Genomic DNA, 15,927 nt, shown 5'->3' on the forward strand with positions numbered 1-15,927 from the left:
TGCCTGTCGGCAGGAGCCACAAGTTCCAGCATATTACCTACTTGGAACTGCAGAGCATCTCCTTTTAGGTTCCCCATTACCATGGAAGAAACCACATCGAAGCTGTCGACAAGCCTCATTCCCAATTCAATGGCCGCCTCCGCACCATGATTTTCTTGAACTTTCTTGATGACAGAGGGTAGTACAGACATAGACGGAGTGCCATAGCTCTTCGAATAGGTCGCAGCAAAGACCGTGCCCCAATTGTTACAATCGACAATATCAGGTACCAGATCCTTCGGCAAGGTAATGGTGAGTATCCTGTGTTTATCCACAGGAGAAGTGTTTGGAAACACGGCTTTCAGTTGATCAAACTTTTCAGCAAGCCAGTATGGAAATTCATCCTTACTTTGGGGGCGCTTGCCTACAACCGCATTAACCATCACGGGACTAATGACCACAGCTCGGTGGTCAGTCGTGTGACCCGCAACAGCAGGTGCCCCCACCTTTACGTTGCGAGACACGTACTGCACTAAAGCCCTATGGACCGTAATCAGGGCGGTGTGCAGTACTCGTAAGTCTGCCACCCCAACTGTCAAGTAGTTTGGATGGGGTGTAAAACCGGCAAGCACCGGCCAATCAGCCCCTGCAATTGACAAAGGGCCAAGTCTTGGCGGTGCCACCGTATGGGGAAGGGCGCCATTAAACCAAATAGTATGCTGCCAGGCAGGAATAGGTATTTCTAGTGTCCTATACGGAGCATAAGCTGCAGGTACTTGTGTGGCAGTATAGGTGTGGAACGTATCATCTTCAACCACCTCTGGAAAAGTCACCCAAGAGTAAAACAACTCATAAGGGTGTGCTGCGTCAGCAGCTACCACAAAGACCACAGCCAGCCCGTCATCAGGCACCCCATACATCCGCAAATGCTGACGTAGAGGAGTCCGACTATGTGCGGCTATATTGACCGCCATTAGGACACACTAAAGAATAACAACAAGTTCTACAGTAGCACTTGGGTTCAGTAAAAACTAATCTTTTTAATTGTCAAGCTTGAACGAACCTGTAGTCGAAACTCAGGTAGATTAAGCCGTCACTCCCGTTATTCGGAAACCAGAGTGAGGGCGTTGTGGACTAATAAAAGCACTACTAAGGCGTATCAGAATTTAACCACGTTGGGCGCCATGTTGCAGGGATTCTGCGTATGCACAGAACTATGCGCAGGAAACCAGGACCTCAGAGAATTGTGGTGTACCAGAAACTCCCCTCAGAACCAAGAACCCCATATCCGACTAGCTTAGTGTCCCATTCGTTAGCCTAGATCTAGCTAGGCGGTCCCAATGTATAGACAAACCAGAACATGCGACTTAGATATTTTCTCAGGAGTGGTGGGAATCCGAACTACCTGTTTGTACTTATTTAGCAGTCCACAACAGAATAATACAGACACGGTAAAGTTTAAAGAGTTTATTTTATAAACCTTGTGTCCTAAGATGCAGTACTTTGGCTAACACTAGCAGACAAATGGTTAAAATCAGAACCATCAGCATTGTTACAATACCATACACAATAAAAGGAGCGATCATAATAATAATGACAGTGGTATGCAGCCACACTCCTTTCTCTAACAACTAATAAATTATTATTAGACTAATAGAAGGTCTGTTAGGCTAACAGGGGGGACCCCATACCGTATAGATCAGCTTAGTGGAATCACATCGAAGGATCAGCTAGGTCTCTCATGCATCAGCTCTTCTGTTCGAATGAATTCTAAGACATTCTGTACTGTAATATTAAAGACACTTGTCCTTCAGATATTGGCAGCTGCATGTATGATATGTCTAAAAAGTGGTACGATCAATCTGAACACAACACTCTGCACCGTCTAGTGTCCTAGACTTCTTCTTTACATGATGTACAGACGAAGGTCGCAGCACACTGTTAAGAATGTTAAACAATAAACTGTTATCGTGTAAGGCAAAGTCGAGTAAGCATTTCTAAAATGAATAACCTATAACAACAGTGTCGCGTGCAAAGCAGCAGAAACGGCAAGCTGGCTTTCTAACAGTTGGCTCGGTTATGCTAACTTAGTGTTGTAAATAGGGAGTGGCTAACCCACACTACAAGTTCTGCACTTCCTAGAGTGCTTGATCCAATTGTGGGGCCTCTGGAAGTTGTGCCTGCTGTTGGGAAGCTGACCAAGAGAATAGAAGCAAAAGATCTGCACTTTTTCAAGCACCACCGGCTTAGCGAGAACATTTTCGTTGCTACGAAGATCGTCGCAGCGCCTGTCGCCGATGCAACGTCAATGCCGCTGAGTGAGATTGTCGCACCGCTCGTTAGCGGTCCAAATTTTGTCACTGCAAACATCGTCGTAGAGCCAGCCAAGATCATCGCACCGCTCGTTAGCGGGCCGAATTTTGTCGCTGCGAACATTGTCGCAGAGCCAGCCAAGATCATCGCTGGTGAGATTGTCGCCCCGCTCGTTAGAGGGCCGTATTTTGTCACATCGTGCCTTTGCGAGTACATTTCTACCGGAGAAGCTACGCCTTGGAATCCATACAAGTATAGCCTCACTCCCCATACAGACCGGATTCGTCGCACACACCCGCTGCGTGCAGCGGGGTTGTCGCATCGCCTCCCCAGGGTCTCAGGACTGACGCCTTTGCTTGTTTCTCGACTCCTGAGTTTATATAAAAGTACTTTATTTATCTACACTGGTGTGGAGTTCATTTGTGGTGTTTTTGCTGTGTTACTGTGAGTGTTGGTTCAAATACTTTACACATTGCCTTTGATAAGCTCGTGCCAAGCTACCCGTGCCAAGGGGGTGAGCAGGGGTTATCTAAAGAGTGTATCCCCCTTACCCTGACTAGAAGTAAGGGTCCCTATTTGGACAGTGGTACCTACCTCTGCCAACTAGAGACCCCCAGATCTAACATTTGTAGTCAGCGGTGAGGATTTGAACTTGTATTTGTACTTGACCCACAGTAATTGGTGTACACCACTAGTTTAAGTGCAGACCACTACGCAACCACATACTGTAGTTTTGGTTCTATTTTTGAGTAACTCTTCAACGCATCATGTCTCAGCATGGGAAGGCAACAAGTGACCCAGCAGAATTGGAGTTTTGCATTGAGGATCTGTATTCATACAAAGTTGAGCACCTCAAACAATTCTGCAGAGATCATGGTTGCTCTGTGAAAAGCAGCTCTAGAAAGGAGGAGCTGCAGAAAGCCTTGAAGACCTGGTGGGAGGCCCAAGATGGAAATCATACAAGTAGAGGGAATGGTTTTGAACCCCACGATTTGCCTGTGAGCAACCCAGGCTCAAGGACTGGCAGCACCCATTCCAGTAGGGGTTTCAATCCAGAGGAGTTAGAGGAGAATCAAAGAGTGAGAAACCATGAATTGGAAATCATGAAGATGAAGCAATTAGAAGTAGAGAAAGAAAAGGCGGTGGAGGAGAGCAAGAATGCTCTTGCCCTGGAGGAGAAGAAATTGCTTCTGGCTCATGAGTTGAGCATGAGAGAACTGGATATCAAGGCCAAGCAGGCGGAGTCCGGTTCAAATGGTGGCAGTGCACAGCCAGTGCAGGGGGTAAAGTATATATCCCCAAGGATTTGGTACAGAATTATAATAGGAGTGAGGATATCTATGCCTGGTTTACCTCGTATGAGATTGCTTTGAGAATGAATGGTGTGCCTGAACAGCATTGGGTGGCAGGCCTGTGGAAACATTTTGAGGCTTCTGGGAGGAGTGCTCTAGAGCCCTTAGAATTAGCAGGTACCATGACCTATCCCAATATGAAGGAGGCCCTATGTCTCAGGTATGGACTTACTCCAGAACAGTATAGACTGCAGTTTAGGAACTCCAAGAAGAAAGAGTCTGAGACTTGGATGGAGTGTGTGAATCTGTACTCACGTGCACTGGAAGGTTGGATGAAGGGCAGCAAAGTAACTTATTATAAGTGGTTGTTGCAAGTACACATCCATCGACCCGTTCTGCACCTAGGACCTATTGTCTAATGACTAGCTGTACCTGAGTTATGTATTCAGTGTTTGGCATCACGCCTCTGGAGAAACTGACTTTTTAATCAATATTTGTTTTAACTATTTATTTACTATGCATTATGCACTTTTAAATGCTAGTACTGTTTTTCGCCCTGATTAATTTATTGTCATACTAGATGTGATTATTTCCTGGTGAAATAACCCGAAATGATGGCACCTCATAGTTATGGCAGGCAATACTTTTTTTTACAAATATTTGCCACATATAGGGGCCGATTCCGATCCTGTATTTTTTTTTCCCATCCGACTCGTATCGGTAAGTTTTTCCATACAAATCGTACAAGACCCGTCCGACCCGTGAAGTACGATTCGTACGGGAAAAATACAACTTTTCCCGATCAGATTTGTACAGATCGGCCCGATCCTTACAAATCGGGTCGGGAAAAGTTGTACCAGACGGACCCGGACACTTTTCCGTACAAATTGTAAAAATGCAGTCCAACCGTACTAGTACGATCCGGACCGGCTTTCCGATTTACGATTTGTACGGAAAACATCCCGTACACGGGGAATGCCATTACCCGCTACGAAGCGAACTTTGTACGACTCGTATCCCGGGAAAAGTTGTTCCCGGGGTGCGAGTTGTACAGGGGTACGAGTCGTACAGGCATACACCCTGTGCGTTGTGTATGTATGGTGCGTACCCCAACATCGCGTATGTACTGAGCGTACCCCCAACATCGCATACCCCAACATCGCTTATGTACTGTGCGTACCCCCAACATCGCGTACCCCAACATTGCGTATGTACGGTGCATACATACGCGATGTTGGGGTATGCAATGTTGGGGTATGCGATGTTGGGGTACGCGATGTTGGGGTACGCGATGTTGGGGGTACACACAGTACATACGCAATGTTGGGGTACGTACCGTACATACACAATGCACGGGGGTGTATGCCTGTACGACTCGTACCCCTGGGGACTCTGCTTTTACAGCTGTTTTTGGCTCCCCTAAGAAAAGAGCCGTACGGAGTGCCGTAGGGACGAATCGTACCTGCTGGGCTGGAAACCGCTGCTTATATACATACAGACGTCGCGTGCAAGCTGTTCTGGATCAGAATCGTTGGTATATTTTAGCTGTATGGTCTTTTGTACAATTTGTATAGAAAGAGGCTTTCTGTACGAATCGTACTTCCTAGGTTGTAAGAAAAGTTTACCGGGTATGAGTTGTACGGAAAAATGCTCCATACAACGATTTGTACAGCCTTTTTCCAGGATTGGAATCGGCCCCATAATGTCCATATAATGTTTTCATTAAATCTTTTCAATGTAGTATCTGAGACTATGTTTTAGGATAAATTGATCTTTTAAATTATTTATTCATTTCGCACTATGCACTTTCAAATGTGAGCACTGCCTCCTGTCCTGACCAATCCACTGCCATACCGGAAGCGATCAATTTATCTGGTGAAGTAAACTGATTAGAGGACATCCTAAAACTGTGTTAGGCAATCTTTATCGACTAATATGTATGCCAAGTTATGCCTACTCTTGTTTAAACAAATGTCTTTGAAAAAATTTCTATGCATTGTTATTTGCACTTTTAAGGTCATACTGACCGAAATAAAGTTTTTATTGATTGATTGATTGCATTTAATTAGTTGGGAGCACTTGATTAGTCTATGTGTTCCAGAGCTGCGCCAGCATCTTTTAGACAGCAAGCTGACGGACCCCATTGAGCTTGCTAAGGAGGCGGACCGCTGGACCAGTACCAGGGTCCACAGAGGAATTGTGGGTACCACAGCCAAAGGTGGGCAGGGTCCCCAGCAAAAGAGTGGGGGGACAAGGGTAACCAAAAGGAGTTCTCTAAAGGGCCCCAAAACAGTTACCAGGGAAAGGAGTCCCAACCCCCCAAGCCCAAACCGACCTGGCCCCCTAGGGCCAGGCGGGACCCCAGGGGCCCACCTACCAGCTATCACTGCAAAGAGGTGGGGCACATTGCCCCTAGTTGCCCCAAGAAACCTCCAGCACCCACTGGTGCTCCTAAACCGGGTTTAGTGAGTGTAGCTTTGGGGGAGGATTTAATTTCTAGTGAAGGTGAGGGGCCAGCAGTTATGACCCTTGTCTCTTTAGGAGACCAAGAGATGGTCCAGGAAACCTACCTGCCCGATAACACTAAGAAATACGGACAGTGGGTGACCATCAATGGGAGGAGGGTGGAGGCTCTGAGAGACACAGGAGCCAATGTGACATCCATGAGGTGTCAGTGGGTGTCTGAAGAGCAGGTCATTCCCAATGTGCTTCACCCAGTAGTTGCAGCTGACAACTCGGTGCGCCTCTGTAAGGTGGTGCAAGTTCCCTTTGAGTGGAGGGGGGTCTCAGGTCTCTTGAAGGTTGTTGTGAGTCCATCCATGCCTGTAGACTGCCTGCTAGGTAAGGACCTGGATAGTTCCCCATGGAAGGAGCTGGAACGCCAGGCTCACATGGAGATGTTGGGTTTGCCTGAGTGGATCTGTGTGACCACTCGGTCTATGGCAGCCAGTAGGGGTGATTCAGCAGACCTGGAGCCAGAAACAGTGGCCCAGGAACCTGCCCAGAGGAGAAGGAGCAGAGGGCGTGGGAAACCAGCCCCCACCGTTCCTACGGTCCAGGAAGGAGCAGAACCTGAGGGGGATGCCCTGGAACCTACAGGGGAACAGGTGGCCGAACTGGGGGATCTACCTGAGCTGACCCATTGGCAGCAAGAGGGTGGCCCCTCCAGGGAGGAGTTCTGCAAGGCACAGAGGGAATGCCCTTCTCTCATTGGTGTGCGGCAGCAGGCTGCAGACCAGGCAGCAGGTGGAGAGTCCAAGGATCATTTCATTTATTGGGAAGATGGGTTACTTTATAGTGAGCCTAAGGTCGCTGAGCCCGGTGTAGCCCGTGTGCTGGTGGTACCCGAGCGCTTCAGGGCCTTCCTAATGGGTCTGGCTCATGACGTGCCTCTTGCAGGACATCTGGGGCAAGACAAGACCTTCCAAAGGCTTGTCACCCACTTCTTCTGGCCCCAAATGAAGAAGCACGTTGGTACATTCTGTAGGACTTGCCAGACTTGTCAGGCAAGTGGCAAGAGCGGAGGAAAGTGCAAGGCACCCCTGCAACCCTTTCCTGTGGTGAGCACCCCTTTCGAGCGGGTGGGCATCGACATTGGACCCCAAGACAGCCTTAGGCAACAAGTTAATCCTGGTCTTGGTGGACCATGCCACCCGGTACCCGGAAGCTGTCCCTCTCAGGACAATCACAGCACCCGTGGTGGGCCGTGCATTGATGGGGATCTTTTCCCGTGTGAGGTTCCCCAGAGAGGTGGTCTCCGACCGGGGTACCAACTTCATCTCTAGGTACATGAAGTCTCTGTGGGAGGAGTGTGGGGTAACTTACAAGTTCACCACTCCTTACCACCCTCAAGGAAACGGGTTGGTTGAAAGGTTCAACCAAACTCTGAAAGGTATGATTATGGGCCTTGCGGAGCCTCTGAGACGGAAGTGGGACGTATTTTTACCATGCCTGTTGTTTGCCTACAGGGAAGTGCCTCAGAAGTCCTTAGGGTTCAGTCCCTTTGAGCTTCTGTATGGCCACCCTGTTAGAGGACCTCTAACTCTGGTGAAGGAGGGGTGGGAGAAATCCCCCGGGAAACCCCCCAGGATGTGTTCAGCTATATGCTGGCCTTCCGCAACCAGACACTGCGCTTCAGGAAGCTCGCCCAAGAGAACCTAGAAGCCAGCCAGGAAGAGATGAAAAGATGGTACGACCAGAATACCAACCTGGACAGAAAGTGAGGGTGATGGTGCCAGTGGAGCCTTTGCACTCCAAGACAAGTGGACTGGGCCATATGAGGTGGTGGAGCGCAAGAGCGAAGTAACCTACCTGGTTAACTTGCAGACTCAAACCCCACTTCGAGAGGTCTGATGTAACCATGCTCCTGGCTACAGATGCTGGAATGAAAGAGGACAGTGACCCTCTTCCTGATCTCCTGGCAGCCAAGGAGCAAGATGGCTGAGTGGATGGTGTGGTCCTCTCACCCACCCTGACCCTAGAACAGCAGAAGGACTGTTGCCAGGTGTTGGGTCAGTTTTCCTCCCTGTTCTCCCTGACCCCAGGTGTCACCAACTGGTGCGTCCATGATTTGGACACTGGAGATAGTCTACCTGTAAAGCAGAAATTCTACAGGGTAGCTGACAAGGTCAGGGCCAGCATCAAAGAAGAGGTTTCCAAGATGTTGGCGCTAAAGGTAATTGAGACCTCCATCAGCCCCTGGGCTAGCCCGGTGGTCTTAGTTCCAAAAGCTGCTGCGCCCGGTGCCACCCCAGAACTCCGGTTTTGTGTGGACTACCGTGGGCTCAATGCGGTCACCAAGACTGACGCGCACCCCATCCCCAGAGCTGATGAGCTTGTGGATCAGTTGGGAGCTGCCCAGTACCTCAGTACGTTTGATTTAACATCTAGGTACTGGCAGATTGCCTTAACTGAGGGGGCCAAGGAGAGGTTTGCGTTTTCAACGCCAGAGGGGCACTTCCAGTTCCAAGTTATGCCCTTTGGTTTGAAGAACGCCCCTGCCACATTCCAGAGACTGGTCAACCAGGTACTGTCCGGGCTGGAGGAATTCAGCGCCGCATACCTGGATGACATTGCTGTGTTCAGCTCCACGTGGGAGGAACACTTGCAGCACCTCTGTGAAGTGTTGAAGGCTCTGCAAAGGGCAGGCCTCACTATCCAGGCCAGTAAGTGCCAGATAGGGCAGGGTTCTGTGGTGTAGTTGGGACACCAGGTAGGGAGCGGCCAGGTGGCTTCCCTCCAAGCGAAGATTGATACCATCCTGGCTTGGGGGCCCCCAAGACCCAGACAGGGGTGAGAGCCTTCCTAGGACTCACCGGGTATTATCGCCGATTTGTCAAGGGATATGGCACCATTATTGCCCCCTTGACAGAGCTGACTTCAAGGAATCAGCCCAGGAGAGTGAATTGGACCGATGCCTGTCAAACTGCTTTTGATGCCCTGAAGACTGCCATGTGCACGGCACCGGTGCTCAAGGCACCTGATTTCTCCAGTGAGTTTGTAATGCAGACAGACGCTTCAGAGCATGGTGTGGGAGCGGTACTCTCACAGATCAACGACAAGGGCTTGGACCAACCTGTAGCCTTCATTAGTAGGAGGCTACTTCCCAGGGAAAAGAGGTGGAGTGCGATTGAAAGGGAAGCTTTTGCTGTGGTCTGGGCTCTGAAGAAGCTGAGGCCCTACTTGTTTGGGACTCACTTCCGGGTTCAGACAGACCACAGGCCCCTCAGATGGTTAATGCAGATGAGGGGTGAGAACCCAAAACTGTTGAGGTGGTCCCTCTCCCTACAGGGAATGGACTTTACGGTGGAACACCGTCCTGGTACAGAACACGCCAACGCTGATGGTCTGTTCAGGTTTTTTCGCCTTAGTGATGAGAACTCCCAAGAGGGTGGGTAGTTCTCCCCACTTTCAGCTGGAGAGGACACGTGTTAGATCTGGCATCTTTGGCGTGGTTTCCCCTGACAAGAGATCTGCACTTTTTCACGCCCCGCTGGCTTAGCGAGAAAATATTTGTCGCTACGAAGATCGTCGCAGCGCCTGTCGCCGCTGCAACGTCAACGCCGCTGAGTGAGATCGTCGCACCGCTCGTTAGCGGGCCGAATTTTGTCGCTGCGAACATCATCACAGAGCCAGCCAAGATCATCGCACCGCTCGTTAGCGGGCCGAATTTTGTCACTGCGAACATCGTCGCAGAGCCAGCCAAGATCATTGCTGGTGAGATTGTCGCCCCGCTCGTTAGCGGGACGTATTTTGTCGCATCGTGCCTTTGCGAGTCAATTTCTACCGGAGAAGCTACGCCTTGGAATCCATACAAGTATCGCCTCACTCCCCATACAGACCAGATTCGTCGCACATGCCCACTGCGTGCAGCGGGGTTGTCGCATCGCCTCCCTAGGGTCTCAGGACTGACGCTGTTGCTTGTTTTTCGACGCCTCAGCGCCGCTAAGAACTTTTATTGCATCACCAGGTACTGTTGGTTAAAATCGACACCAATGTGGATGATTTTGTCGCTAACCTAAGAACTCTTTTTGAAACCATATTCTTGAACTGTGTATGTTGGATTTTTGTCGTTTTGGTCTTGTGTAGTTTATATAAAAGTACTTTATTTATCTACACTGGTGTGGAGTCCGTTTGTGGTGTTTTAACTGTGTTACTGTGAGTGTTGGTACAAATACTTTACACATTGCCTTTGATAAGCCTGTCTGCTTGTGCCAAGCTACCAAGGGGGTGAGCAGGGGTTATCTAAAGAGTGTATCCCCCTTAACCTGACCAGAAGTAAGGGTCCCTATTTGGACTGTGGTACCTACCTCTGCCAACTAGAGACCCCCAGATATAACAGTTATGAATTATCCTGACGGTAACTGCAGTATGACTTTTATTCCAACAGTCAAACTTAAAAATTATATTAAAAAACCAAGGAGCATTTTATTTTACTAATATTAAACATTGCGTGTTATTAATTAAATAATACTGTAGAGCGTTTTTAGATTCCTTTTCTGTTGAAGTTGTTAAGGGTTTGTTTTCCGTTTTGCCAGCGGAGATGGGCAGTGATGCTGGAGTCATGTAAGGTGTGACTGGAAGTAAATTGCAGTGCATATGCACTTGTTTTGGCACCAGCTTTTAAGAGCTAACGATGGTGAGCACCGGCAGGACCCGGGCCAATTAAAGCTGGTGTTATTAAAAAATAAGTTAGAGCATTTTTAGTTTCTTTTTCTGTTGACGTTGTCGGGGTTTGTTTTCCGTTTTGCCAGCGGACATGGGCAGAGATGCTGGAGTCATGTAAGGTGTGGCTGGAAGTAAATCGCATGGCTTATGCACTTGTTTCGGCACCAGCTTTTTAGAGCTAACAATCGTGAGCACCGGCAGGACCCGGGCCAATTATAGCTGGTTCTCTTGGGCTCATTAATACAACTATATCAAATAGTCCAGCTTAAAAATATTAAAAAACAATGGAGCATTTTATTTTAGTAACATTAAGCATTGCGTGTTATTAAAAAAAACTGTAGGTGATTTTTTTTTCTTTTGCTGTTCACATTGTCAGGGTTTGTTTTCTGTTTTGCCAGCGGACATGGGCAGAGATGCCGGAGTCATGTAAGGTGTGGCTGAAAGTAAATCGCAGTGCATATGCAGTTGTTTCGGCACCAGCTTTTTAGAGCTAACAACAGTGAGCACCGGCAGGACCCAACCCAACCCAATTAAAGCTGTGTCTGCTGGTGTGATTAATACAACTATACCAAACAGTCAAACTAAAATAATATTAAAAAAACACGGAGCGTTTTATTTTACTGATATTAAGCATTGCATGTTATTAAAAATACGGTAGATCATTTATTTTTTCCTATTCTGTTGACGTTGTCAGGGTTTGTTTTCCATTTTGCTACCACTGCTCTTTCATACTTTCACAGCTCTTTAACACTTTTTATATACTAAACTCCAATATACGGCGAGATCTTTTGGCACTGCCAATGCTTGTTTGTTCATGGAGCCTAGTAGTATTTCTAAAGCAGACAAGTTAAATGTGAAAGCAACATTTCTGGAATACTGTGAAGTCTTAAGTATGAAAAACGAACTAGTAAAATCTTCAGTTATGAATTTTACAGAAGTTACAGGCGAACCCCGATGTATTTTTCTATTGATCTTACACAATGCGAGTGATCACTTCTTTTCCGTTTTAGGGCGGGTTTATATATTGGTGCCTGTGTTTTAAAGGTGTCCCAGACTGAAAGGGGAATACAGTATTATAGTGTCTAAGTAATCAATCTGCTCAAATACTATTGCACTTTCTTCTTTTTACAACATGTGTAAGCACTTTCTGAAACACTTGTTATGAAAATTAGGATTCCAACGGTGTAGAGTAGCTGAGCTCTCTTTACCATTTTTAAATTCACCTGAAATTGTGTTATTGGGTCTGTGCCTTTTTTAAATCAGCTATTCGGGCAGGAAACACAATGATAAGGTAACTGAACACAGGTCTCGTATCGTATTTAAATTTTTATTGTCATTTTAAGACAATCCATGTTTTAGGTATCAGGAAGTTTTAAACTTATGTATACATTGATTGTATTGGATCAAAGTGTCTCCTTATCAGAGCGTGTATATTGTAGATGTACCTCAGCATCTCGCTGTTGTTTTTTATCTATTTGTTTTTTATATCTATCTGTACTATTTTTCTGTGCTTTTCTTTTATGACCTATACATAGGTTGAATAAAGAATTTGAATTGAATTGACTGCAATGTGAGCAAGCATATAAAACAATGAAACAAAACATTTTCACAGAGAGAATGAATCAGATTTTGTGCATTGTTTCTATAATACGTACATATGTAAGGCTATTTACTTCTGTTGTAGACAAAGTCACACTGCACCTGTCCATTAGTTGTGGATGTTAACAACTTCTGGGCACATTTCTCACCCCTGTAAGGTAAAGCAGTCAGTAGGTGATAAGTGATAAATTGATAAGTGCAATGTGCGGTCAGAAGTGTTGTATTTCAAGTGCAATATTTGTAAAAATCCATAATAATTATGGAGAAAATGCTGCAGAGTTGCATAATTCCAAAGAGAATTCAGAATGTGGTGTGCTATTTAAGTAGACTGTATTATTGTAAGGTGAGAAAAGGGACGGCGCCTCTAAATTACCATAGAAACACGCATACTCTGATGAATGGAGGTGCCTCTCTCTGACCACAGAAGCACAGACATTCCAAGAATGAAGGGTGCCTCTTAATGACCACAGAACTATGGGCCAGATGTACGACCCTATTTTGCATGCGCAAACAGGCCATGTACTAACCCTATTTAGTGAGTCGCAATTTATTTGCGACTTGCTAAAAAGGATTAGCGACTCACTATTATGAAAGGGAGTTCCGAAGGCGCAATGGCGGTCGCAAAACAGTTGCAGTTTACCACCCTTCTCAGAAGGGTGGTAAAGCGCTCGCAAAAGGGAAGGGGTCTCCAGGGGACCCATTCCCCTTTGTGAATGCAGGGGAAAATGTTCTTTAAGGGAAACGGGCTGCATTTAAAAAGAAAACCTGCTTTATTTAAAAAGGAGGTCTCCTGAGCTCAGCAGATCACTATACCTGGGAGGGCCAGTATATCTTTACTCCACATTCACTCAGATAAGCATTTAAATGATTTCCCTCAACCACCTAGAAAGATAACATTCACCTAACTAACTGTACTTTCTCCTATCAGAAACCCATGCAAAGAGCAGGTCTCTGGAAACTAACGTGACCTTGAGTTCACCATGCATCCCTCTGTAAGAAATGAAGAGTTGTGGATATTCCCCAAATGAGCCATTCAACATTTTAGGACAACTCAGTGAGTTATAAGCTTAACGGGGTGATAGCATGTCACAAGTTCAACTCCCGAGAAGCCAGGGCCAACTCGGTCGTTCATGCTTCTGAGGCAGATACTCTTATTAACTTGGCTGATAGTTGCACGAGTGAGCCGTACAATTACAAAATTGAAAAACTGCAGTAGCACGTGGTATACACAAAAACAAATTATCATCAGATAGATTCTGTCTCTTCTCCATGAGCATCCTACAATGACCTTATGTAACCAAGGATCATTTAAGCTATGGACCCGTCTGCCATGTGTTATAGTCCCATTCAAAACTGCTCAGCTATTTGCTTGCTATTTTTAAATGAATTCCTGTCTTATGACCCTGTTGGGGAAGCCTGTTTCGTGACGCATGAGTCCTTCCTTCTATTATTTGGGTTTCACCAATTTCCCAGTGCAAACACGGGAGTGGAAACAGGCGCTATAAATAGTTTTGCGTTAAAATGCTTGGTGGTGTGCACCTGCCCACATACACTATCTGGTGGGGAACTTCAGTCCTAATTGTGTAGGGGTAAAGAGGCAGCTATGTGGGCCGAGCCCGTCTCCCTGGTCTAGAGGTCGTCTGGGTTGTGGTGGGTGGTCCATCCACGGATGAGTGGCCCCCACTCTCTTTCCTTGCTTTGTGGCCGAGTGAAGGGCGGGTGGTAACGTGGTTGTTATTGGTCCACGGTGTGAGCCCCCGCTCTTTCCCAGTCACCCTCTCCCTCCTTGTCCAGTTTCTCGCTGTTCCAGAACCGGGAGGTGCAACCGTCAGCTCGAGCTCGCGGCCTGTTTTAAACCCGCGCCTTTGGCTGTTGGCGCAGCTCAGAGAAGTGAGGTGAAGGCACAGGGCGAAGAGGGGAGGGTCCCGGGCTCTGTACCACTGCCACAGGCCCTGTCCACAGGTAAGGACAACGCGAGGGGCGCTGGCGTGGGGGCTTGTGTGCGGAGCGCAACCTTGGACACCGGAAGAAGGGCTCCGTACGCAGTGACCTTTACCCTCGTGCGCACGCCCATTGAAGCGCATGCCTCCTGTGAGGGCCTGTGTTCAGTGGCTCATCATGTCCATGGTCTTTCTCCACAGGATGCAGTCTTTGCAGTGGGGCGGTAAGAAGTCAAGAAGCGCCATCTCTGGCTGGTGGGAATCAGGTGAGTGCTGGCACACGCAGCAGTGCTGAGTAGTGTGTGGTAAGTGATTCACTGTTTCTTTAATGTTAGAATGTTATTACATGGAATACCCCATATATGTTCTGTTCTACCCTGGCTCTGGCAGTTGCTTCTGTGGTTCCTTGCCGTGCAGTTGCCTCCGCCGTGGGCTCTTGCTTCTGCCTTTTTGCTTTAATTGGAATAAAAAGATTTTAAAAAAACAATGTCCACCAATTAAATTAGGACATACGAATGGAGAGCACACCCTAGATGCGCGCAAGTGAGTCTAGTGACATTTCTTAAAAACAAGCTTCTTTAAAAATAAGTCATACATTGGGCTCAGAACAGAGTTATAATATCAGGATGTTTTCGGTCTCTTTAGGTACTAGATGACTGGACACATCAGGAAAATCAGATAAAAGCCAGATAACTCACGAAGTAAGCAAGATGCGAATGTGTTGATTCAATTATGTTGGAGGTTTGATTATGAACTGGTGCTGACTTTGGTTCCCCCTCTTTTTATTGTTGTCTCTTTATACAGATTGGTTTTAGATCGGCTGATCTATTTTTTGACAGAGGTAAGCTTAAACATTGAACAGAGGTTCAGTATGTAGAAAGTGGCTATTGGGCATCTATTTTTTAGCTTACAGGTCCTGACGAGAACCCCAGGGTGGAAAAAGGGTTTGAAACGCGTAGACCTTTTTCTCTTTGAGCCATAAGAATTGCAAATTAATTTAATTTTCAGATTCAGTGGATATTTTATGAAGTACATTTCTAAGGCTTGTATAGATTCTATTTGGTAGTGATTGTTAAAAAAGATTTTTTAGTGATTGTACATAAGGTTTTTCAGATTAGAGTGGATGTATGATTGAGTAGATGGATGATGATGTAAGCGAATGAGTATGTTTGGACATGTTTGATATTGATTTGGGTGTGAAAAGAGTGCGAATAGTGTGTTAGATTTCTTTATGTATATAGGATATAGTGTTGTGTATAGGTTTTTGAATAATAGAAAATGATTGGAAATGGATTGTTTAAAATAATAAAAGAAACTTATTGATTAATCAGATGAAAAAAGAGATCTGTGGCTCATATTGTTTTGTTCAATATGGTCTCGCGCAATTAATGGTGAGTTAAATTATTATCAGTATTGGTATCTTTGATGTTATTTTGTTTAGAGGAGGCTTGGCCTTACTGATTTAAGCCCAAACCCAGTTTTGGTATCAGTTTATCTAGCAGAGACCCCTCTGCGAGGTTTTGTTCACACCATGTTTAGTTTTGAATGAATAAGTAAGAGACTGTGTTTTTGGCTTATACAAAATAGAGTTGAATTTGTGGTTACAGGTGAGAAAGTCTATTGGTTCGTCTCCATAA

At 46.4% G+C, this 15,927-nt stretch overlaps 1 protein-coding gene across 1 annotated transcript in view; it reads left to right on the forward strand.

Moving 5' to 3' along the window:
* The first annotated feature begins 14,492 nt into the window (after nt 1–14,492).
* C7H19orf81 (chromosome 7 C19orf81 homolog) overlaps nt 14,493–15,927 on the forward strand; it is a 565,104-nt gene continuing 563,669 nt past the window's right edge. The window contains exon 1 of the mRNA XM_085614338.1: nt 14,493–14,556. Coding sequence (XP_085470464.1) covers nt 14,493–14,556 — 64 coding nt within the window. The remainder of the gene's footprint in view (nt 14,557–15,927) is intronic.

Source organism: Triturus cristatus, chromosome 7, assembly GCF_964204655.1.
Source record: "Triturus cristatus chromosome 7, aTriCri1.1, whole genome shotgun sequence".
In the NCBI taxonomy this organism is placed as follows: Eukaryota; Metazoa; Chordata; class Amphibia; order Caudata; family Salamandridae; genus Triturus; species Triturus cristatus.